We start from the raw sequence: 26,463 nt of genomic DNA, 5'->3' as shown, positions 1-26,463 counted from the left end.
AAGAAAATATGGGCTTGTTGTTACCATCTCTTCAAGATTCTCTCCTTGTCTACGATGAAGGGAGAGCCATTTTTATTCTTCCAAAATGCTGTGATAGTATGTACAGGCATAAAACTTCTTTAGTGACATATAGAAGTTCTTGGTTTGAACAGGCTTGGATCTCTTCCACTTTCACATACCACCATTTGATTGCATGTCACAATAGACATGCTTCTCTTTTGTCTGGATTGTGAGGTGATGTTGGTATAGTACTTGTTTTCCTGCAAGTAATCTTATCTCAGTCATTTTCATCGAAAAAATCTCAGTGGGTTCAAGGTAGCCAGGCCTGATGTTTTTGACGGCTCTCTGGCAGGCAATATCACAGAGAAATGCTCCTAAATGCTTGGAGCTATGAGCCATGATCTCGGAGGATGGCAAGAGAACATAGAAGGCTCAGCACAATCTATCACCATCTCTGGAAAACAAATCGAGGATGTCTTACTAACAACAGGATAGTCCAAACCCAAAGTCCTAAAGGTAAATAAGCAGAGGATATGTGTTATAGGTGAGTTAGTCACAGGACTGTCTGGTAGCAGCACCACCTAGTTAGGACCATATTTCCCACTACTCATGGGTAAGGGCCAGGAGAGATTCTATAAATACCACCTTCCTCTCATCGAACAAGGCTCACAACGACCAGATCCAGTAGATATTCTCTCTGTAGTAAAAACAAATGAATGGAAACGTATTTTATCCACACCGCCCCACCCCAAGTAATCACCACATCATGGAACATTAAAATGATATTGAGGGACTTGAATCAATCGATTGTATTTATTGAGTGGTTACTGTGTGCATTATGCACATGGGAGAGTATAATGGAGTTGGTAAACAAGTTCCCTGCTGACTAGAACACCAAAAATCCAGAATGCACTTCTTTACACATAAACTGTTCAGATATGAAGTTTAATGATAATGTTGGTATTTGTTAAGCACTTACTATGTGCCAAGCACTGTTCTAAGCGCTGGGGTAGACACAGGGTAATCAAGTTGTCCCAGCTGGGGCTCACAGTCTTAATCCCCATTTTACAGATGAGGTAACTGAGGCACCGAGAAGTCAAGTGACTTGCCCAAAGTCACACAGCTGACGAGTGGCCAAACCGGGATTGGAGAAGTAAGCTACGCCAAATTTCCTGAAATATAACAGGTTGAATCAGGTGCTGGATACACTGGCTTCTGGAGAGGTCTTCCTTATTCAGAAGTACTATTATCTACAAGCACCTTGGCAATCTGAAAGTCACTTCTCTCAGAGTACTCAAATTGGCCTAGAGACACATATTACAACCACCTGATGTCTCTATGACAGGATTGCCCAAAATGTGGCTTATGAACCTCACGATGTTCTTCGTGGACTGTGCAGCTTGTAGTTTATTATTTATTTTCACTGCAGTAGCGGCAGGTTGCATTGTCCATGTGGGTCTGGGAGAGGAACAGTGCCCAACCCTACCCCAAACTTACGCTCTCTGGCTTTTTCGCTCACTACGACTCACTTCGCTCCGGAACATCTGTTCTCTAGCCGTCTCACCATTGCCACTTCCCACCCCACCCCCCCAGAACACCTGCCCCACACCACTCAAGGCCATGTCAACACTTCTCCCCCCGCCCTCTCCCCATAATGCCTGCTCATTATTTGATCTGCACTTCCCAGCCAAGTTATGTTTTGGGCTTTTATGTCATAAGGCTTTGCTATCCCTACTCTATGTTTACCCCTACAATGGGAGCTTTATAAAACCATCAGTATACAATAAAGAAAGCTGATGAGGTGACAGAAAGATTTCCTAAGGATGTGAATAGATTCATTATTGCTATACCAATATTTGACCTGCTAAATGTTAACAGGAGCTGAAATATGAAGAAATGGCATCAGAACACAGGAAATTCAAAATTCAAGAGCAGCCTCCTACCATTTCTGCTCAGTGATTCTACCAAGCACCAGTTCCCCCCCAAAATTCTGCCTATAAAATAGGGAAAAAACTGCTATACCTCAGATTTCAACAACACATTCTTTGTGGTACCGGAAAGATCAATCAATCAATGGTATTGACTGAGCACTTACTGTGTGCTGAGCATTGTACTAAGCACTTGGGAGAGTACTGTTGGTAGACAAGTTGCCTCAATCAATCGTATTTATTGAGCACTTACTGTGTGCAGAACACTGTACTAAGTGCTTGGGAGAGTACAATAAAACAGTTAGTAGACATGTTCTCTGCCCACAGTGAGCTTACAGTCCACAATGAGTTCCCTATTCACATGGAGCTTACAGTCTAGATCTTATTCACTGCACTGTAGGCCCCACAGCACTTATGTACACAACCATAATTTATTTATTTATATTGTCTGTCTCCCCCTCTAGACAGCAAGCTCCTTATGGTCAGAGAACTTACCTACCAATTCTGTTGCACTGTAATCTATCAAGCGCTTAGTACAGTACTTTGCCCACAATAAGGACTCAATAAATATCATTGATTGATTCAGAAAATCACAACCAGGCACGGGGCATAGCACTAGGCTGATCATCACCTGATTTATTCCAACTCTAATTAATGATACAACCAATGTATCAGAAGATCACATTTAAACTGCTACCTTTGAGAGGTAGCATTTACCAAGCTGCTATCAATGCCATAGGCTCTATTAGGAAATGCCACCAAGACTAGTTTCAGGACCATTTAGAAATCAAGGTGCCACTCAGAGAAAAGAAAAATCTTTGAGTGCCTTATTATTCCACAGAACAGTGTGTGATATGACCAAACATGTTGGAATTTTTGGTATTTTAATAATATAATCATAATTGCCATATTTGTGAAGTGCTTACTATGTGCCAAGCACTGAGGAAGATACAAGATAATCAGATTGGACAGTTTTGGTCCCAAACAGCACTCACAATCTAAACAGGAGGAAGAATGGGAATTTAATCCCCATTTTACAGATGAGACTGAAGCACAGAGAGGTGAAGTGACTTGCCCAAGGTCACACAGAAGGCAAGAGGAGGAGCCAGGATTAGAACGGAGGTTTCCCGACTCCCAATCTTGTGCCCTATCCACTAGGCCACGCTGCTTCTCATTTTATTCAATTCATTCCCCATTACTAACAAGAAAATGATGCAGCATTTCGACGAGGGCTCAATTTAATTCAATTTATATTTTGCACACCTGCATAAAGATGCAATAAGGAAACTGAAAGATGGTGTTCGACTTCACTTTCAGAACTCTGGGAAATTTTTTCTACTTAACAAACCCTAGCTACAGTATCAGAAGTTCTTAAAGGTAAGGATGAAGACTATAATAAGAAGTACTGTGAACTAAAGATGAGCAAAGAAGATTGAGATGCACAAACCTACATCCAACATACAACCAAAGACTTTTTTCAATGATGCAGAATGAAAAGCTACTTATTGGACTTCATTGTCTAATAATTGCTGAGTTGCAAAATAGAAAACTGAATTTAAAATCTCAACATATAATTCAATGGACTGGCTCTAGACCAAATGAAAGGTCGTACCATAGAGCAGTAATATATCCATCTTTATAAAAGGCTGTGAGAATTGATCTGCCGTCATCTTTGTACCCAGCTTCTTAAGTACTTTCATCAGTCCCCCATAAGCCATTCTAAACATTAAACAGAAAAACAGGATCAACACCACTGATGTTTAGGAACACAAAACATAACTTCACGATGAGGTGATATTAGGTGACTGCAAGGAGGGTGGATCAAAAGAACCATGTAAGGGGACTGAAAAATAGCTTCAAATGAGCTGGTCTACGAATAAAATTCTGGGAAAGACAACAGCAAACCGGCCGGTTTTGTGTGCAGCAATCAAAAATGAGGAGATTTTGGGCAAAGCCATAGGACATTCTGAGCGGAAAGGAGACAGAGCTTGCTATGTGACCTTGGGCAAATCCCTTAACTTCTCTGTGCCTTAGTTTCCTCATCTGTAAACTGCAGAGTCAATACCTGTTCTCCCCACTACTTAGACTGTGAGCCCCATGTGGGACAGGGCCCGTGTCCAACCTGATTAACTTATGTCTACCCCAGTGCTCAGAACAGTGCTGGACATATAGTAAGCGCTCAACAGATATAATAATAACAATAACACTAATGATAATAACAATAATAATACGGCCACAGATCACAAATGACTTTCAACATGTATGGAAGGGACTGTTGATCATTTCAGTTTCATCTACACAGATGGAGTCATCCCACCGATAAAGACGTCTTCAAATATAAAATGCTACAACCGAACCATACAACGGACAGCACATTCTTACTTACAGTGTCCCACATGACGATGTTGACATCTGTACTGAATGAATTGTTAACATGCTGAGTAATGTAAAGATTGATAAAATCACAGAAATGGTGATACATGTTAACACCTGGTAGAAAAGAAAAGAAAAATACGTTAACCAGAAGAACCTAGAACTTATTTCTTGTTAGTCAACATTACCTAGATAGGAAAAGACATTCTCTCTATGTGAAGATGATACATTGGCAAATTCACATATTTACTTTTTGCTTGACACAGGTAAAACTCCAAAAACAGATCATCAAGTCAGGAAGGTTCACATCTAAATGTCTATATTTTAAATCAAGAAAATTGTCAATAAAAAGAAATCTCATGTCTCTGAAAATATGAACTCACAAAATCTTCCTATTTTATTTCTTCAGTGAAAAAGATATAAAAGGCCTGAATAACAAACTGCAAAAATAAATAATTTTTTTGCTGCAGTGTATCAGATACAAATTTTGTAATTCTTATCACCGCTAATAAATCCCTTTTTCATCTTAAAAAGAAGAAACTTTTCTATTCTCCCATTAGCCTACATGCTCTCACTACACCAATGAATTTTTCACTAGAGAATGATCAACCCCAAAAGGGAAGAGTTAACACCACATAAAGAAAAGTGGACAAAAAGTAGGGTAGAAAAGCAGGTAAAATAAAACTAGGGAAAATGAGAAAGCACAGTTAATAATGTTGTGAATAAGTGTAGGAGGTGTTGTACAATATCGTTTTGTTCCTAATTTACACATATATTTGTAGCTATGGGAATTTTTAAGATTGATTTTAAGTCAGGTCTTCGTTAGGCAAAACAGTGCTTTCTTTTCCTAATTTTAATTTGCATACTCTTAATCAAAATCTTGATCACAACGTTTTTACTTGCTTCTATTTAAAAAATTTATTTGATTTTTGAACCATTTTCCAATATTGAGAATTCAGTGTCCAACAGGAGGTTAATATCAAAAATACAATCAATAAATTGCAGGAATTCTGAAATATTTATCTCAGAATGATCTCCATATTTTACTTAAAACCCAGCCTCTCCTGAATTTTTATACATTGTAGCCAAGCAATCTCAGTCTTTCTTATACTAAAATAAATACTACATTACAAACTATTCCATCTATCAGCTACCTATTTTGTGATTTTAAAAGTTAAAATAATTATTTTTGTATTTAAGTGTTACATATTGTTATTTGTCTGCTCTGTAACCTTGGGCAAGTCGTTTCACTTCTCTGTGCTTAAGTTACCTCATCTGTGAAATGGGGGTCAAGACTGTGAACCCTATGTGGGACAGGGACTGTGTCCAAACCAATTATCTTGTATCTACCCCAACGCTTTGTATAGTGCTTGGCACAGAGTAAGCGCTTAACAAATACCATAAAAAATTTTCAAAATGTGTTGCATTGTTAAATTCTAAAGTACTACCAGGCTCCTTCAATACCAGAAACTAAATTAGAAAGTGCCCATTTAATGAAATGCATTTACTCGAGGTAGAACTAAACATTCTAAATGTTTATTCTAAGTTGTATAAGTCTACAAAAAGGAAAGTTCACACTAGTTTGGCTATATATCAAGATAAATGTTTCATTTTCATTTAACTAGAAAAACTGGAAAGAACCTATTTGTATAATTTTCAACTGTACTTTGGTAGCAATTTAAAAATGCTATATGCCCACATAACGTTGTTTTAGTTGCAAAGCACTCCCAAATGTTTTATATTTTATTATTTTATTGTGCAAGCAACATGGCCTAGTGGAAACAGCCCTGGCTTGTGAGTCCTGAGACTTGGGTTCTAAACCCTGCTCTGCCACTTGTCTCCTGTATGACCTTAGGCAAGTCACTTAACTTCTCTGTGCCTCAGTTTCCGCATCTGTAAAATGGGGATTATATTCCTGTTCCTTCTCCTCCTTAGACTGTGAATGCTTTGTAGAAAAGAGAATGTGTCTAATCTGATTATCCTGTTATCTACTCCAGTGCCTGGCACAAAGTAAGCACTTAACAAATACCACAGTTATTTCTAAAAAATAAACCTTTTACCTGCATCCAATTTCATTAAGTATGTTGGCTTTTCAATAACAATGTCACATTTTCCATCTTCTATAGGTCTGAAACCAAGCGGTGTATAAGCCTGTAGTTCTGCAAACCTAAAATGGCGAATTAGAATATCCTTAAAATAAATGGATTTCAAACATCTTCTACATGCAAATTTTATCTATGAAGTGTTGCCAATGTCAAAATTCAACAAAACTATCTTGCGTTGTGACTGAGTTTTCGGTTTGCAAGCGTCAAAGCCTAAACCATGACTCTCACGGACCTCAAGGCTAATGCATTTTGTGGTGGGGCCTTGTCCCAAGGTGACCCTGGGGTACCGACCATCTCAGGGTCAAATACTATCTCCTGACCTCCTGAGCCAGCAGGCGGAACTCGGAAGTGAGGGTGGGACACCGCCCCCACAACCGAAACTGCCAGATTGACAGCCCAAGATGGGAATACAGAAGGTGCCCCTCGCCCCCGTGCCAATCAAATTAGGAATGGAGGAGGGGGGAGGGCAGAGATTGGATAAACTGAGGCTGGAAGTTGGAATGGCCTAAGGGCACAGGTGATAAATACCTGCCACCTCTAACCTTCTGTGCAGAGGAATAGGACTTGCAGCAGCTGGCTGCAGGTCGCCTTTGTCCAGAGTGTGAGAAGGCCGCTCTGCCTGCACCAAGTGAGAAGCCGTGGGATGGGTGAGTGTCCTCTCCTGCTGAGCGCTAGTGAGGTTGGAAGCCAGATGCTTCACCATGGGTATGTAATATTTAAATAGATTTGATGTCTAAGTGGGTCCCTCCCCAGGAGGACGTGAATATGGTGGGAGCTAGCCGCCTCAACAAGTGCGAGTAACCATAAGTGGGTAACGCATAACTGGGTTTAACGCATAAGTGTATGTAACTCATAAGTGTATGCAACTCATTAGTGTTTAACGCATAAGTGTATTTAATGCAAAAGTGGATTCCTCCTGGGTGGGGCGAGCACATGGTGGGAGCCAGCCACCTCATCACGTTGTAAATCATAAGTGGGCTCGGGTGTCTGGCCACACGCAAGTATTCCTCCCGTTAGGGAAGCTTTAACACCATATTTCTCCCAAAAGGGAAGGCTGATTTGTCACGTCTAAATAATTAATTCAATTCACCCCGTGGAATAAATTCTATATAAAACTCAGGTTTTCCATCCCCGGCCTCTCTCTTGCCGCGCCAGTTCCGAAAAAACCTGTCCCCGGCGATGGGTGACAGGCCTCAATCGGCACATGACATCATTGCCTCGCGCTGTGTATGACATAGGAGCTGTTTCTCTGGGTTCACTCTAATCCAGCCTGCACCCCAAAATCACACCTCTGCCCTGTGGGGCAGGGAGGGCCATGGAGAGAGACAGCAGGGCTCCACGTTACACACCCAATGAGAAGCCTCTACCGTTCTGGCGACAGCCCCGCCTATCTTCGATTCCCAGGAGCACGAGAAAAAAGGCATGGTGGTTATGAGTGTGCTTATGATCACTCACTGAGGTAACTGCTCTCAAGCCCTAAAATGGGCATATATAAGATGGAGTTGGGAGGAGGAGAAGGTGGCTGCAGCAGGAGATGGTGAGAGTCAGCCAATCGCATTTATTGAGTGCTTACTGTGTGCAGAGCACTGTACTGAGAGCTTGGGAGAGTACCATGTGACAATAAACAGACACATTCCTTGACCTTTCAAAGAGCAACCCAAAGCCATTGAGTGCCAGGAGCCTCAGCCACCCACCACCACAAACCAGGACACAGCCAGCAATAGTCTGGGTGATACCGCTCAGCCCAGCACAGAGAGGGTGTACGGGTTCTTGCTACTTATTCTAGTGTGCTCTCCCATGCGCTAAGCAGAGTTGTTTGCCCATGGTTAAGCGCTCAATAAATACCACCGCTTGATTGACTGGAACCAAGGGCCAGCTGGAGCAGTTTCTGCAAGACGGCAGCCACTTTAATAATAATAATAATGTTGGTATTTGTTAAGCGCTTACTATGTGCCGAGCACTGTTCTAAGCGCTGGGGTAGACACAGGGGAATCAGGTTGTCCCATGTGGGGCTCACAGTCTTAATCCCCATTTTACAGATGAGGGAACTGAGGCACCGAGAAGTTAAGTGACTTGCCCAAAGTCACACAGCTGGCAAGTGGCAGAGCTGGGGTTTGAACCCATGACTTTGCCACCCATCCATCCCTGAGCTCTCTCACATGTGCCCCTCCCATCTCCCTTGGTCCTGCTTCGCCCAGGTGGATGCACGGGGGTTGCCAGTGATGAGCCCGGGGTGATGGGGTGCTTCTCCAGCAGCTCCTGCCCAGCCACTTGCCCCGGTGGCTTCATCGCTGTCCAGATTCCACAGGAAGGGGTCACGCTGAGATGCTATAGGGGTAGGCAGCAACGAGGAGGCGGCAGCTCAGAGGCATGAGCTTTTGGTTCTTCCCCTTCAGGGCCAGGCAGTTGAGAAATAGATGCCACCACCAAGCAGGGAGCCCCACCCGTCTAAGTCGGGCCAGGCGCCGGGGCATGGACAGCGGTGGTATCTTTAGGTGTCCCAGTCCCTCAGGTCACATGCAAGCGGCCAACCCGCTAGCTCCGTTGTCTCCTACCCCACTAGACTGGGCCCAAAGAGGTGCCATCCATTTTCTTGCCACCACCTTTATCTTCCTGGCTCCTTGTGCCCTCATCTTCCCATAACCTTCCCCTGCTCCATCCCACCCTGACCCTCTCTGCCCTGGGGCTTCCTCCCACCCAGATTCTTCCAGCCAAGCACAAGCCAAGCATGGCGAGGGGTACAGTCTGAACTGTCTGTGCTGAGAGAGCCATTCCATCTTCCAATCACATGCCAGGTACTCCTGGAAAATGGCACAGAATAATAATAAAAATTATAGCATTTGTTAAGCACTTACTACGTGCCAAGCACTGTTCTAAGTGCTTGAGTAGATACAAGTTAATCAGGTCAGACACAGTCCCTGTCCCATGTGGGCCTCACAGACTTAATCCCCATTTTACAAATGAAGTACTGAGGCCCAGAGTAGTTAAGTGATTTGCCCAAGGTCACAGATCAGTCCCATAGCAGAGTCAGGATTAGAAGCCACATTCTCTAGCTCCCAGACCCTTGTCCTTTCCACTAGGCCATGCTGCTTCCCTTGATCTGTGAGGGGGCCCAGGGGGCCGGCTCAGAAGGGCTTGGTGCTTTTTGAAGGGAATGGTCACTTGCTGGGACAACTCAAAGAGCCTAGGGCTACACCTGTGGGGTCTTCAGTGTGATTTAGCCCAGGGCAACAGTCTCTGAAATCCTTCTCCAAAGTCAATTTAACTGCCTATTAGGTGCTGGAGGCAGTGAAGATCACTTTAAAATTCCATCAAACAGAACCATGGACCATCTGTTTTCACATCTACTTCAGAACAGGTATTTAGACAATAGTGGACTAGAAAAAGGTATATTATATAAAAGGGTCAAATTGTGCTTCCCTTAGAGGCAGAGCACAAAGCAAAAACAAACTGTAGTACAGACTTCTTGATTGATTCATTCATTCAATAGTATTTATTGAGCATTTACTATGTGCAGACCACTGTACTAAGCGCTTGGAATATACAATGTGGCAACAGATAGAGACAATCCCCTGATCTTTAAGATACTATGCAGAGACCTCACCAAACTTATAAATATCCACAGTATACCGAAAAGTATATATGTATATGTATATAAAGCTTAGAACAGTGCTTTGCACATAGTAAGCGCATAACAAATACCATTATTATTATTAAGATATACATATATGTATATAGATATCTACACACACAGTGTGGTCTAGTGGAAAGAGCATGGGCCCGGGAGTCAGAGAACCTGGGCTCTAATCCTGGCTTTGCTATTTGGTCTGCTGTGTGACCTTGGGAAAGTCACTTAACTTCTCTGAGCCTCAGTTCCCTAATCTGCAAAATGGGGATTCAACACCGGTTCTCCCTCCTACTTAGACTGTTAGCCCCATGTGGATTATCTTGTATCTACCCCAGTGCTTAGAGCTTAACACATAGTAAGTGCTTAACAAATACCACAATTGTTATTATATACTTTTTAAAACCCCTATGGGGAAAAAGACTCTTTACCCGATGGACACCTATCATGATTTCCTTTTATCTGAAGGAAGATTATCAGAGCAGGGGAACTATGAGAAGGAAGGAAAATGAAGGCCGTATGAGAAGCAGCGTGGCTCAGTGGAAAGAGCACGGGCTTTGGAGTCAGGGCTCATGAGTTCGAATCCCAGCTCTGCCACTTGTCGGCTGTGTGACTGTGGGCAAGTCACTTCACTTCTCTGTGCCTCAGTTCCCTCATCTGTAAAATGGGGATTAAGACTGTGAGCCCCGCATGGGACAACCTGATGACCCTGTATCTACCCCAGTGCTTAGAACAGTGCTCTGCACATAGTAAGCGCTTAACAAATACCAACATTATTATTATTATTATTATGGAGTCAGAAAGTGGAGGGTATGCTGAAAACCAAGAAAAAAGCCCAGAAATATTTTCTAATTTAAAAATGAGTAATGGTATGATTCCCATTACTACTGTAGAGAGTGAACAATCTTTTAAAATTGCTTTAGATTCAAAAGCATTTCCCAATAATAAAAATTTACATTTAAGAACCCACACCCTGCCTCCTCTCCAATTTCCTTCCTGTCTGCAGCACTCACTGTCCATATTCCTTAACACCAAGCCTGCTGGATCTCCTTGCCTCTTGACCAAGTTCAAGATGGTTGCATTGAAAGTGGCCCAGGTGGTCCTTTGCCACTGAAGCTCTGAGAAGTGCCTTGCATCCTCTCTTACTGCACAAAAGATCCACAGTAACAGGTGACAAGAATAGGAAGTGTCTGGAATTCCCCTCTTTAGGTGTCCCAGTCCCTCAGGTCACATACTCTTGGGGATCCAAACCTTCCTCTTTCATTCCATCAGAAATCAAAATCCCAAGGTTTATAGCCACTTGCAAGGAAAACAAAAAATCCTGAGTTTTCAAACTTTACTTGGCAAAGGTAACTTGAGCTTCAGCCCCTTTTTCCATATGGGAAATTTCAAATTTCAAATCTGCAAACTCTTGGCTTTGTTATAATAATAATGATTTACTGGAGAGCTTTGAAGCTATTCCTTAACTCCTTGATGCTGGGAAATGATACTTCCTACAGCCATATCTGATGATACTACCCTTTTTGCAGAAAGTGAAGAAGATTTGAAGGGCTTATTAGTAAAAGTTCAGGAACCAAACAAAAAGATGGGCTTACATTTGAATGTCAAGAAAACAAAGATCATGACAACTGGAAGTTTTAACCCATTTGTAATGGATGGAGAGAAGATTAAAATAGTTGACAATTTTTCTCTCCTGGGATCAATAATCAATAATAAAGGAACTAGTAATCAAGAAATACGCTGAAGATTAATATTAGGAAAACTTACTATGAAGAGCCTGCAAAAAGTAATGAAATGTAACAATTGCCACAAAAATACAAATTGTCAATTCTATGGTGTTTCCAGTGACAATGTATGGATCCGAAAGCCTTATAGTGAAAAAACAGGATAGAAAGAGTATCAATTCTTTTGAAATGTGGTGTTGGAGAAGGGTTTTGCGAATACCATTGACTGCCGGAAAAAGAAACAAATGGATTTTGGAGCAAATTAAGCCAAAGCGGTCTTTGGAAGGCCAAATGACTCGACTTGGATTAGCGTATTTTGGACACATAATCAGGAGGACTAATTCTGTGGCAAAGACACCAATGCTAGGAAAAGTCCAGGGAAGAGGCAGACCAACAGCTAGATGGATAGAGACCATAACAACAATAATGGAAGAACCACTAGAAAGGTTACGGATTATGGCAGAAGAGAGGATGTTCTGGAGAAAATATACAGAGTTGCTATGAATCGGAAGTAACTTGACGGCACTTGATAATAATAATAAATAACCATATCAATATTTTTCCGAGGCAAAATTCCTTCCAAAATCCAAAAATGACAAAGCTAAAAGAAGCAAAAAAAAGTATATGAAAGAAATATGAATCTTACCAAGATTGCAGAGGGCTTTTGCATTGCCCTTCAGACATTAATGTGTGAACATCAAGGATGCAATGACCTCCGATTTGCCCACTCTGGAAAAAATCCTCTTTAAATCTAACACAAAACACAAAACAATGACCTAACAATCAAGTTAGGTCTGAATAATGTCCCTTCATATGTTAACATGAGTCTAAAACACCACAGGCTAGGATTAAAGATTATTTTGGAAATGGATTTTCTAAATGATTTTATTTCCAGAAGTGATTTTCCAGGAGACTTTAACATAAAGAATTTAAGTACCTGTCATGATTTCTCTTTGCTGTTCTTAAATCAATGTATAAGTTTGTTGCTCTGCAATGCTGAAGATAACGTGAGCAGGCTAGCCATGAATCTCCCTGTAGAGGAATAGACAATTTCAGAAAAGGAAGCCAGTCCGTATGAGCACTACATTTTCAAGAATCAATTTGGATGTACAACAAGGATATACAACCGCATGAGCTGGGAAGTGCTTTGTCTCCTGAAATTTTTGCCGTTTTTCTCCTTTCCTACTGTAAGATAGTGTCTTTGGGTCAAACTGTGAGCTGTGTGCTACCTACACCAATTTGGAAGAGATGTATTACAAAATAAGTTTTGTTGATGATGAACTTGGACCCTTTAGCCCTGAACTGGATCTATATTTCTGCTGCTTGCTCCAACAAAGAATTAACAAAATCATAGACCGAGAGAGAGGAAGTGACCACATGGAATAGAATCAAAAGCTTTTCTGAAATCTAGCTAGATTACATCTGTTGCTTCTCCCTTGTCTAGGTTGGCTGTCATTTTATCATAGAATGAAATTACATTTATCTGACCAAATTTGTTCCTTGCAAAGTCATGCTGATTGCTTCTTAGTAGCAAATGCATTTCTAGGTGGTTTTGATCATTTATTCTGGTATCTTCCCAGCAATCAATGCTCTGCCTTTTGGTCGATTATTTCCAGGCACATCCATTTCCCCCTTTTTAAAGATGGGTACATCTCACGCCCTTTTCCAACTTTCATGAACTTCTCCGGCCTCCATGAGTTCTTAAAAATAATGACTAGTGGCTCTTCAGTCACATCTTCAAATATCTAAAAAAGACCCTAAAATGAATGTCAACAGACAATTACTCTCCACTTTCAAAGCTTACTGAAGGCACATCTTCTCTGAGAGACCTTCCCTGATTAAGTCTTCTTTCCTCTTTTCCCACTCTCTTCTGCGTCGCTCTGATTTGCTCCCTTAATTCATCCCTCCCTCAGCCCCATAGAAATTACATCCATATTTGTAATTTATTTATTTATATTAATGTCTATCTCCCCCTCTAGATTGTCAGTTGTTTGTGGGCAGGGAATGCGGCTACCAACTCTATTATATCGTACTCCTGTAAGAAAATGGTACAGTACTCTGAACATAGTAAGTGCTCAGTAAATACAACTGACTGACTGACTGAACAGACCCTATTGATTAATACACGTCCAGGATTTTTATAGCTATACTCTGGTTCTTCTTTATGGTATTTGTTAAGCGCTTACTATGTGTTAAGCACTATTCCAAGTGCTGGGCGTAGAAAAAAGTTAATTAGGTCGGACACAGTCCCTGTCCCACATGGGGCTCACAGCCTAACAGGAGGGAGAACAAGTACTGAATCTCCAATTTATAGTTGAGGAAACTGAGGAGAACTCACTCGTTCCCATGGCTTCAACTACCATCTCTTTTCAGATGATACCCAAATCTACATCTCCAGTCCTGATATCTCCTTCTCTGTAGTCTCATAATTTCTTCCTGCCTTCAGGACATCTCTACTTGGATGTCCCACTGACATCTCAAACTTAACATGTCCAAAACAGAACTCCTCATATTCCCACCCAAAGCCTGTCCTTCCCATAAGTTTCCCATCACGTAGAGAGCACCACTATCCCTCCTGTTGCACAAGCACATAACCTTGGTGTTATCCTCGACTCATCCCTCTCATTCAACCCACATATTCAATCTGTCACTAAATTATGTCAGTTTACAACACTGCTAAAATCTTCCCTTTCCTCTCCTTCCAAACTGCTACCATGTTAATTCTAGCATTTATCCTATCCCGCCTTGATTACTGTATCAGTCCCCTTGCTGACTTCCCTGCCTCCAGTCCATACTTCACTCTCCTGCCTGGATCATTTTTCTACAACCATTCATTCAATAGTATTTATTGAGCGCTTACTATGTGCAGAGCACTGTACTAAGCGCTTGGGATGAACAAGTCGGCAACAGATAGAGGCAGTCCCTGCCGTTTGACGGGCTTACAGTCTAATCGGGGGAGACGGACAGACGAGAACAATGGCACTAAACAGCGTCAAGGGGAAGAACATCTCGTAAAAAACAATGGCAACTAAATAGAATCAAGGCGATGTACAATTCATTAACAAAATAAATAGGGTAACGAAAATATATACAGTTGAGCGGACAAGTACAGTGCTGTGGGGATGGGAAGGGAGAGGTGGAGGAGCAGAGGGAAAAGGGGAAAATGAGGCTTTAGCTGCGGAGAGGTAAAGGGGGGATGGCAGAGGGAGTAGAGGGGGAAGAGGAGCTCAGTCTGGGAAGGCCTCTTGGAGGAGGTGATTTTTAAGTAAGGTTTTGAAGAGGGAAAGAGAATCAGTTTGGCGGAGGTGAGGAGGGAGGGCGTTCCAGGACCGCGGGAGGACGTGACCCAGGGGTCGACGGCGGGATAGGCGAGACCGAGGGATGGCGAGGAGGTGGGCGGCAGAGGAGCGGAGCGTGCGGGGTGGGCGGTAGAAAGAGAGAAGGGAGGAGAGGTAGGAAGGGGCAAGGTGATGGAGAGCCTTGAAGCCTAGAGTGAGGAGTTTTTGTTTGGAGCGGAGGTCGATAGGCAACCACTGGAGTTGTTTAAGAAGGGGAGTGACATGCCCAGATCGTTTCTGCAGGAAGATGAGCCGGGCAGCGGAGTGAAGAATAGACCGGAGTGGGGCGAGAGAGGAGGAAGGGAGGTCAGAGAGAAGGCTGACACAGTAGTCTAGCCGGGATATAACGAGAGCCCGTAATAGTGAGGTGGCCGTTTGGGTGGAGAGGAAAGGGCGGATCTTGGCGATATTGTAGAGGTGAAACCGGCAGGTCTTGGTAACGGATAGGATGTGTGGGGTGAACGAGAGGGACGAGTCAAGGATGACACCGAGATTGCGGGCCTGCGGGACGGGAAGGATGGTCGTGCCATCCATGGTGATGGAGAAGTCTGGGAGCGGACCGGGCTTGGGAGGGAAGATGAGGAGCTCAGTCTTGCTCATGTTGAGTTTTAGGTGGCGGGCCGACATCCAGGTGGAGACGTCCCGGAGGCAGGAGGAGATGCGAGCCCGAAGGGAGGGGGAGAGGACAGGGGCGGAGATGTAGATCTGCGTGTCATCTGCGTAGAGATGGTAGTCAAAGCCGTGAGAGCGGATGAGTTCACCGAGGGAGTGAGTGTAAATGGAGAACAGAAGAGGGCCAAGAACTGACCCTTGAGGAACTCCAACAGTTAAAGGATGGGAGGGGGAGGAGGCTCCAGCGTAGGAGACCGAGAATGATCGGCCAGAGAGGTAAGAGGAGAACCAGGAGAGGACAGAGTCCGTGAAGCCAAGGTGAGATAAGGTATGGAGGAGGAGGGGATGGTCGACAGTGTCAAAGGCAGCAGAGAGGTCAAGGAGGATCAGAATGGAGTAGGAGCCATTGGATTTGGCAAGAAGGAGGTCATGGGTGACCTTAGAGAGAGCAGTCTCGGTAGAGTGGAGGGGACGGAAGCCAGATTGGAGGGGGTCTAGGAGAGAATGGGAGTTAAGGAATTCTAGGCATCGATTGTAGACGACTCGTTCTAAGATTTTGGAAAGGAAGGGTAGTAGGGAGATAGGACGATAACTGGAGGGGGAAGTGGGGTCAAGAGCGGGTTTTTTTAGGATGGGGGAGACGTGGGCATGTTTGAAGGCAGAGGGGAAGGAGCCCTTGGAGATTGAGTGGTTAAAAATAGAAGTTAAGGAAGGGAGGAGGGCAGGGGCGATGGTTTTAAGAAGGTGAGAGGGAATGGGGTCCGAGGCGCAGGTGGAGGGGGTGGCACTTGCGAGGAGGGAGGAGATCTCCTCTGAGGATACTGCAGGGAAGGATGGGAAAGTAGGGGAGGGGGTTGTTGGGGGGGAGGGGAGAGGCGGAGGGGTGACTTTGGGGAGCTCAGACCTGAACCATATTCAGTCCATGTTTCCCCATTCCTCAAAAAACTCCAGTGGTTGTCCATCTACCCCCACATCACACAGAAACTCCTTACCAAAGGCTTTAAAGCACTTACATTTCCTCCTCCTACCTTACCACCCCAAGTTCTCACTACAACCCAGCCCCCACACTTTGTTCCTCTAATGCCAACCTACTCACTGTTCCTCAAACTTGTCTATCTCGCCACCAAGTCCTTGCCCACATCCTGCCTCTGGCCTGGAACTCCCTCCCCATTCATATCCGACAGATGAACACTCTCCCAACCTTCAAAGACTTAATGAAGGCACATCTCCTCCAAGAGGCCTTCTCCAAATAAGGTTTCATTTCTTCTCCCACTTGCCCTTGTACTTGGATCTGTACCCTTTTTTCAGCCTCCTTCAGCCCCATAGCACTTGTGTATATAACCATAATGTATTTATTTATAGTAATGTCTGTCTCCCCCTCTAGACTCTATATCGTTGTATACAGGGAACGGGTCTAACAACTCTGTTATATTGTACAGTGCTCTGCACACAGTAAATGCTCAAAAAACACAGTTGATTGCTTGACTGGCTTGCCCAAGGTTGCACAGCAGGCAAGTGACAGTGCCGGGATTAGAACCCAGGCCCTATGACTTGCAGACCTATGCTCTTTGCACTAGGTCACATTGCTCTTCCATTTTGGCATCATCGTGCTACTTCTTTACACTCCTCTTTAGGAATCGGTCTATTGTAGCTTTCCCATTACCCCTTCAAATCTCTGTAGATGCTGAGTCTAATCAATGTAGCATTTTGTTACTTTTTTGGTCATTCCTATTTTTAAAAGTAATAATAATAATAATTATAGTACTTGCTAAACGTTTACTATGTGCCAAGCACTGTTCTAAGCACTGGGGTAGATACAAGGTAGTCAGGTTGGACACAGTCCCTGTCCCACACAAGGCTCACACTCACAAACCCCACTTTACAAATGAGGCAACTGAGGGCCAGAGAAGCTAAGTGACTTGCCCAAGATCACACAGCAGACATGTGGCGGAACCACAAAGCCACAGTCAGGGCAAAGTGCTGTAAAATGGTGGCTGGAGGCTTGTATTATTATGATTATTAAAATGTCATATTATTAATAATAATTACAATAATTGTGACATTCGTTAAGCAATTACTATGTGCCAGGCACTGTACTAAACACTGGGGTGGATACAAGCAAATCGAGTTGGGCACAGTCCCTGGCTCACATGTGTCTCCCAGCCTTTATCCCCATTTTACAAATGAGGTAACTGAGGCACCCCCTCTCAGGGTCACACCTGGAGAGTTTCCAGTACTCTACCAGTCTCGACTATGGGAGGGAAAGTCAATTAGAGGCATACCCTATTCTACTCCTAGCTTGGGCAGTGGCTAGAGAATGGAAGGTAATCTGCTACAAGTCAACATTCAACTGTGCTGGGCAGCAGCGGCCCAGGAGAAAGTCGAGGGCGGAAACTCAAGTTTACCACGTGGAAGGAGGCAATGGTAAACCACTTCCGTAATTTTACCAAGAAAACTCTATGGATACACTACCAGAACGACTGCAAATGGAGGTGGGAATTCTGGGAGAAATGTGTCCATGGAGTCACTATGGGTCGGGGAGATAACTCGACAGCATAAGACACACTGAGGCACAAAGAAGTGACTTGCCAAAGGTCCGCAGTGGATAAGTGGTAGAGCGGGGATTAGAACCCAGGTCCTTCTGAATCCCAGGCTTGTGTTTTTTCCGCTAGGCCACACTGTTTCTCTAGGAAGCAGGGTAGGAAGCACAGACTAGCTTTGCCCACATTTCCCAAAACCCACTGGCACAACTTCGGGCGGAGACTGGCTCTCTGCCAATAATCAACAGTCCACCCTGCTCGGATGCAGGGGGTTGAGTTTTTATTTGCGGAGGAGCTAGGTCAGTTTGGGTTTCCCTGTGTTGTGCCTGCCTACTTACTTTGTTGAGATCCAGCCAGAAAACATCTTCATGCACTAAAGCCTATTTCTCGGAGTAAAACATGCCCAGGTAAAAACAAGCTAGGATAAGTTCCTTTTGGGGTTTATCTTACACTGAACGCTGTTTCCAGCCATTTCCCGAAACAAACTCTCAAGCATGGACAAAACACATAATGTATGACTTCTGTTAATTAGATTATCAACTTGTCCTGACCATCTTGAACCTTTATGACTTTAAATATTGCCTTGAAAACCTTGGTTGGAATATTTTCTGTTGTGATCCTTTCCAATTTGTGGTACTAATTAAATCAGCAAGGCCTAGTGGAAAGAACATGGGGCCTGGGAGTCAGAGACCTTGGGTTTTAATCCTACCTCTGCCAATTACTTGATGTGTGACCTTGGGCAAGTCATTTCGCTGCTCTGTGCCTCAGTTCTCTCATCGGCAAAATGGGAATTCAATACTTGCTCTCCCTCCTACTTAGATCGTGAGGCCCATGTGGGACCTGGTTATATTGTATCTACCCCAGCATTTAGTAAAGAGCTTGACAAATAGTAAGCACTTAAATACCATTATTATTAGTTTTATTATTATTACTGAATTGAAATTTTGATCTTCTTTAATGGCAAACTGAACCTGTACCTGCCAAGAGCTCACAACTGGATCCTGGATGGAGTTACTAATTCCATATCTTACTTTAGTAACTCTACATAAAGGGTGGATAATTTCAATCCTAATTTGAGGAGATACAACTAAATGATCCTGACTTTAATCTCCTGAGGCAAAAATCTCATTAACGTCTAATGCTCATGCCTGCAGAATTGTCTTTCAGAAGAACAATACGCAGCCTCATTGACAGGGAACACTACCAAGGCAAAGAATCAGGACTTTCTACCATTAAACTGGAGGAAGTTTAGACTAGTGAAGTGATCAGGGCCTAGTACCAAGTGTGTCACTGAAAGAAGTGCAAATCTCTTGTCCGTTCCACCTGCAAAGTGGTTACTATTATTCCTGCCCCAAACTCTCCCACAGCGTTGCTGTAAAAATAAAATGAGACACATGCCCAAATTTTTTTGAAGCAGCATGGCCTAGTGGAAAAAGCACAAACCTGGGAGTCACAGGACCTGGGTTCAAATCCTGACTCTGCCGCTTGCCTGCCATGTGTGATCTTGGGCAAATTACTGAACTTCTCTGTGCCTCAGTTTCCTCATCGGTAAAATGGGGATTAAATATCTGTTCTCTCTCTTACTAAGACTATGAGCCCCATCTGAGACAGGGACTGTATCCAACCTGATTAACTTTGTTGTGGGCAGGGAATGTGACTGCCAACTCTGTTGTATTGTACTCTCCCAAGTGCTTAGTAGAGTGCTCTGCACACAGTAAGTGCTTAGTAAATACCATTCATTGACTGATCACATATAGCTCTTGGCACACAGTAAGTGTATAACACAAGCCATAATTATTATTATTATTACTCTTCTCTCTTCAAAGAAAAGGTCCATTTTGATATCCAGAAAGGAACTACTTGATATACATGTGAAACTACGAGATGTTGCAGCCAAATTTAACATTTCAAAAACAAATTATAAAAAATATCCATATTAACTGATTTAATTGATTCATTTAGCTATCCATGGGTATCTCTAATATCTATAATTTTCTTAAAAACCAAAACTCAAGTTTGTTTTTGCTTTTTTTTCCAATGAAAAAAGCTGTTTTTGAAAGACCAAAATACCTACTGCTTCCACGGGTTGGCATAAAGTCCGCATTTCATTCAGTCTTTCCTTGGCATAACCAAAATCAGCCTGCCTCCAGAATATCTCCTGAGCTGATTCAATGCTGTCTGTCCTGATACAAGAAAAAGTCCAGAATCTTTAATTTTACCAAAGTTTTACATTTTTCTTTCTTAATTCATGTGACAGGACTTAGTTTGAGGCTTGTTTTTTTATTTTTTTCAGAGTCATTAGAATAATTTCTCAAAATGCAGTCTTGAAAAGTCAAAGAATACCCCTAGCACAAACACCCCACAGTGATTTTTTAATATATTGATTATAAAAAATTCACCATAGAAACACATGAGGGTCTGATAATGTGGAACAACAAATAACCGACTTTTTCTCCACTACATCGACTTTATAAATACAGGCCTTAGTCTTCAGCCCTTCCTTGCCTGAGAAGGGTGGGAAAGAACTCAAACAGCAGTAGCTGTCTCCACAAATTTTAGAATGTTGGGGTGGCTTTGGCTTTGTCTAACTGTGACCACTGGATCTGAACAGCCCTGCCCTGAGTGATAAGAATCTTGAAAACAGCTCCTTCAACCACAATGTTCTCGAGTTCTTATTGTGTTCCAAGTTGTCCTTGTATCCTTCCATTTTTTTGCCTTAATGAAATCAATCTTTCGTGCAGGGAATGTGTCGGTTTACTGCTTTATTGTAGTCTTCCAAGCACTTAGTACAGTGCTCTGCACACAGTAAACGCTCAATAAATACAACTGAATAAACTTTCAGCCTTCCCACACACTTGTCCTTTAAAGATTTATGAGCCCCTTGTGGACCAGGGCCAACCTGATTTAGCCTTTACAGTATTCTTGCTCAAAGCTTAGTACAGTGCGCTGCACATGGTAAGCACTCAATAAATACCATGGCGTATCACTTGGGAATTATTTTCTTAATCTTTTCCTGAAGAACAAAAGATACCAACCAAAAAGTTAAAGCCCAGCAAGACACATTAAAAAATAATGTAGAGGAAAAGAAGTATTCAAAACAGCATATGAAAACTTACCATCCCACATCAACATAATTGCAAATGGGATATCCAAACCTGAACTCTGACTTGCATGATTTCTCATAGCCCCAACAGGATTTTAAATATGCCAGATGTTTCTGAAACACAAAAATCTTTACTAAGACTAATCGCTTTCCTTCTAAAACTTAGAGACAGTTGTTAAATTTCACACAGATAATTTATCAAGCTTATCTTTCAATACATTTTCACTGTTTTCACTGTGAGGAATGACAAAAATAATAGATAATATAATTAACAGCTCATTTGGGGCAGGGAACATGTCTGCTAATTCTATTGTATTTTACTGTCGCAAGAGCTTAGTAATAATAATAATAATGTTGGTATTTGTTAAGCGCTTACTATGTGCCAAGCACTGTTCTGGGGTAGATACAAGGTAATCAGGTTGTCCCACGTGGGGCTCACAGTCTTCATCCCCATTTTACAGATGCGCTAAGATGAGGCACAGAGAAGTTAAGTGACTTGCCCACAGTCACACAGTTGACAAGCAGCAGAGCTGGGATTAGAACTCATGACCTCTGACTCCCAAGCCTGTGTTCTTTCCACTAAGCCACACCGTTTCTCTATTAGTACAGTCCTCTACATATAGTAAGCACTGAATAAATACGATTGAGTGACTAAGTTTATTCAATTGGTATTTACTGACTGCCCAATCTCTGCATGAACTCAACATCTCGGCATTTAGTATTGTCTTTGACACATTCTTACAAAATTAAAAGATCTCAGATTATTATTCATCTATGGCGGAATTTCATCGAGGATCGGTTATCATTTTGTAATTTCACCACCCACTAATACAACTACGGTTGAAATGCACCTACAGTGTATCAGAATTATGAATGGAAATGGACAAAACTGACTCTTCAAGGCTGAGCTCACTGAATTCAGCACTCAGAGATGCACTTTTTTTAAGATTTCAATTTTAATTTATATTACTGGAACACCACCCCCTTCCTGTCTTTCCTATGAAAAAGGAAGCTAAATTCAATAAAGCAGAGTGGATGAGCAACCTTTCACACGCTTCTCATAAACAAAGGCTTCAAAAGTGGTTCATGCATTTTCCCAAGGACTCTTGTTGGAGCCACTCTTTGCCTATTGTTCGTAGACTTTAGATTACTGTTCTGCAGGTTCGCATGAAAGCCTGCCCTTTTGCTTTGCAACTTGTTTCCTCTTCCCACAAGCATGAGAAAGGAAGTCTTCCCACTGCTCTGCTGTGATCTACCTGCCTAAGCTAAGAGCAATTTTAATGGATTCCAGGTTGAGTTCTATCCAATACCTCTCAGCCAAAAAAAGGCTGCAGTGACAAGTCTTAAATAGGTGGAATCGGGCAACTGAAGCTTTAATATGAAAGCTTGAAATAAATTCAAGGGCTGCCAAGGGAAGAACACCAATTAAATTCTTCAAGAGTGCTTAATGCTTTTTCTGTACTTTGTTGAATTTTGTCCCTAATTAACTTCCAGTTGCTTATCACTGATTATTACTTATACATGTTACTGATTCATTTTTAGTTATGAGAGCATGGAAATAGATATTTCGACAGCCATCTTTCTCTGAAGTGTCCTAAAAAGAGGCACGTTGATTAAGGAGCTGGTCGGGGCATAGAATCTCTCTCATAACAGTTACAAAAGTATTAACAGCAGTGAATGTTAATGTTTGGTGTCCTAAGAAGCAGTAGTTGACGTACAAAGAATTCTCAGCAGTTAAAAATGGAATTCAACTGCAGGTTAAGTGTCACAACAGACAAACAGAAGAAGCAAGCATCCAAAATGGCCCCTATAAATAAAAAGGGAAGAAAAAATACCCACTACCTACTTTATATGGACAGTGCGAGTCTTGCTTGCAGGCCATGGCAATATGCCGATTACTGTGCAAAAAGTAAGGAATGTGCTCTTCTGGCAAGTTAAGGTTTTTGTAGTTATATAATGGTTCTCTTGGAATGGGTTCAACTTCCGTAGGTGTTTCTTCTTGGCTATTCACTAAAACTTCTTGAAGCAAGACTCCAAATGCAATCAGCAATATCATGGTAACGAATATAGCCTGAAGATGAAATGGAGATTTATTATCAATTCAGTCCTTGATCAATATTCAGTCAAAGGGAGTCATAAAATTCAAACATTGTGATAACTGCTCTGTTTCCAGGGAATGAGTACACAGGCACGGAACCATAAAATTTCTCGTCAATTTCTGTTTGCCCAATTTACGCACTGGAACAGGGGTCGACAAAATTTTTGTTCAGAAGAACCAAACAAAGGGAAAGCTTTGAGCATGTAGTGCACAAACATCTGATCGTGCAATATGAACATAGTGGCTTAGTGGAAAGAGCCCGGGCTTGGGAGTCAGAGGAAGTGGGTTCTAATCCCAGCTCCGCCACTTGTCAGCTGGGTGACTTTGGGCAAGTCACTTAACTTCTCTGTGCCTCAGTTACCTCATATGTAAAATGGGGATTAAGACTGCGAGCCCCACGTGGGACAACCTGATTACCTTGGATCTACCCCAGTGCTTAGAACAGTGCTTGGCACAAAGTAAGCCCTTAACAAATACCATTATTATTATTGTGAATCTAACGGTTTTCAAAGCCTCATCTCCTGCTCCGTGGCACCCGGGATGGATTAACTCCTCTTCCTCGAGCCCTCCCTGCCCAAGGGCCCCAGGGCTACCCAGTTTTAAGTGGCCCTGTGTGGCTCATGACATCATTAGGCCACACTGCACTGCATGGTTGCTTCATAGCAACAGCTGTTGCTGCCAAAGTAGAAAAGGAGGGAAGGGGGAGAGGAGAGGGGACTGAAAGAGAATGGAAGGGGAGAGGAGAGGATGAGAGGAGCAGTGAAGTAAGTCAGTCAGTCAACTGTATTTATTGAGTGCTTACTGTGTCCACAGCACTGTATTAAGCGCTTGGGAGAGCACAATATAAGAACACATTCCCTGTCCACAAAGAGCTTACGGTCTAGAGCAATGGGCCAGCACTGGCAAGAAGTTAGCGTCTTCCCCCTTTCCTCCCAAGCACTTCCTCCTTTTGTCTCCTACGTGCTTAGGATGGTGCTCTGCACACAGAAAGTGTTAAATAAATACCACTGATTAACTGCTCTTTGCCCCAGTTTCCTCATTTGTAAAATATGAGGATAAAATAGTTGTTCTCCCCGCATACTCTTAGACCATGAGCCCCATGTGGGACAGCTGTGTCCGACCTATCTACTTTGTATCTTAGTCCAGTGCTAGACATATAGTAAGCGCTTAACAAATACCATAATTAGTATTGTTCTGAAGTTCCCCCAGAGCCACCAAGGCAGGGAACTAGGTCTGTGGTCTTCTGAAGGTTGGTACCTACCTACCCAGCCTGATGGAGGTCCCCGGAGAAGGCTGCTTGGGGCTGACAGGCATTTGGAAAGCTGACAGGGGCAGACTACCACCGCCCCTGGCAGCGATGGGCCTGGTGGAGCCCCACAGTCCCACACTTTTGGGTTGTGGTGGGTGGTGTGTGTTTGTTTTATGGTACTTGTTAAGTGCTTACTATGTGTGAAACACTTGTCTAAGCACTGGGGTAGGTATGAATTAATTAGATCGGACATAATCCCTGTCCCACATGGGGGCTCACAGTCTTAAGTAGGAGGGATAACAGATATTGAATCTCCATTTTACCGTTAAAGGAAACTGAGGCCCAGAGATTCGCCCAAGGTCACACAGCAAGCAACTGGAAGAGCAATTGGCAGAGCTGTGATTAAAATCCAAGTCCTCTGACTCCCAGGCCCATGCTCTTTCGACTAAGCCATGGTGGTTTTAAATGCCTTTATCCTCTCCCTAGCTCGAAGAGCCTCATTTGGTTCCCAAGCCACAGGTTGCAGACCACTGCTCTAAAATTTTAGTCTGAATCTTTTCAGTATGATTAATAGAATCACAGTTCACACTCACCCCCACACTCAAGAAATAAAAATGGCAATAGTAATCCAGAAGCATGGCATAGTGGATAGAGCACAGGCTTGGAAGTCAGAAGGACCTGGGTTCTAATCCCAGTTCTGTCATGTGTCTGCTGTGGTTTCCCATCCACCTCTGCATCAAACAAAAACTCCTCGCCATTGGCTTTAAAGCATTCCATCACCTTGCCCCCTCCTACTTCACCTCACTACTCTCCTACTGCAACCCAGCCCGCACACTTAGCTCCTCTAATGCTTTCTCACTGTGCCTCGTTCTCGTCTATTTCACCGCAGAGCCCTCACCCACGTCCTCCCTCTGGCCTGGAACACCCTCCCTCCTCAAATCCGACAGACAATTACTCTCCCCCCTGTCTTATTGAATGCACATCTCCTCCAAGAGACCTTCCTTGATTAAGCCACCCCTTTCCTCTGCGTTGCTCTGACTTGCTTCCTGTATTCATTCCCCCTCCTCAGCCCCAGAGCCCTTATGTACATATCTATAATTTATTTATATTATGTCTGTCTCCCCTCTAGACTGTAAACTCATTGTGGGCAGGGAATATGTTTGCTTACTGTTATATTGCACTCACCCATACGCTTAGTACAGTGCTCTGCACACAGTAAGCGCTCAATAAATATGATTGAATTGAATGAATGAATGCTGTGTGACCTAAAAACAGGTCTCTGTGCTGTAAAATAGGGATTAAGACTGTGAGCCCTACGTGGGACAGGGACTGTGTCCGTCAGATTTACTTGTAACCACCCCAGCACCTGAAACATACTAAGTGCTTAGCAAATATTATTATTAATACCTTCTGGCTCTGCTAACTGATCTGCTGTGTGTCCCTGGACAAGTCACTTAACTTCTCTGTGTCCCAGTTTCCGCATCTGTAAAGAAAACATATGTTCGCCTTTATACTTCAGACTGTTAACCCTGGTTGGGCCAGGGACTGTGTCTGACCCGAATACCATGTATCCTCCCCAGCGCTTAGTACACTGCTTGGCACAGACTAGATGCTTAACAAATACCACCAGTATTACTACGATCTTTCCAACTTATGGAAAATAAGGATTCTTCTGAGAAGCAATAGATAAAAAGTTTCTTCTTGAATTACATGGCTCCTGGAAGGCTGCTGAACTGAAAGGTCACATCACAAACTCGATTTTTGTTAA

At 42.9% G+C, this 26,463-nt stretch overlaps 1 protein-coding gene and 1 non-coding gene across 4 annotated transcripts in view; one reads left to right on the top strand and one right to left on the bottom strand.

The window, feature by feature from the left end:
• The window catches only part of EOGT (EGF domain specific O-linked N-acetylglucosamine transferase), a 44,782-nt gene extending 18,621 nt beyond the window's left edge, over window positions 1-26,161 (bottom strand). The window contains exons 1-8 of one of the 3 annotated variants that reach the window (XM_029051624.2): window positions 26,103-26,161; window positions 23,195-23,419; window positions 21,362-21,462; window positions 20,320-20,428; window positions 12,693-12,787; window positions 12,402-12,506; window positions 6,362-6,468; window positions 4,315-4,418 (exon numbers count right to left, since the gene is read on the bottom strand). In XM_029051624.2, coding sequence (XP_028907457.1) covers window positions 4,315-4,418; window positions 6,362-6,468; window positions 12,402-12,506; window positions 12,693-12,787; window positions 20,320-20,428; window positions 21,362-21,462; window positions 23,195-23,404 — 831 coding nt within the window. In that variant the 5' untranslated portion in view covers window positions 23,405-23,419; window positions 26,103-26,161. The remainder of the gene's footprint in view (window positions 1-4,314; window positions 4,419-6,361; window positions 6,469-12,401; window positions 12,507-12,692; window positions 12,788-20,319; window positions 20,429-21,361; window positions 21,463-23,194; window positions 23,420-26,102) is intronic. The other 2 variants (XM_001510440.4, XM_007655462.3) reach the window with 2 other exon arrangements.
• Window positions 17,907-18,045, top strand: LOC114806720. Its single transcript, XR_003754782.1, has one exon. It is a non-coding gene; the product is annotated as a small nucleolar RNA SNORA7 (small nucleolar RNA).
• Window positions 26,162-26,463: the final 302 nt, after the last annotated feature.

Source organism: Ornithorhynchus anatinus, chromosome X1 (assembly GCF_004115215.2).
Source record: "Ornithorhynchus anatinus isolate Pmale09 chromosome X1, mOrnAna1.pri.v4, whole genome shotgun sequence".
Lineage (NCBI taxonomy): Eukaryota > Metazoa > Chordata > Mammalia > Monotremata > Ornithorhynchidae > Ornithorhynchus > Ornithorhynchus anatinus.
The sequence above is the reverse complement of the archived record's forward strand: the minus strand, read 5'-3'. Positions and strand labels throughout refer to the sequence as shown.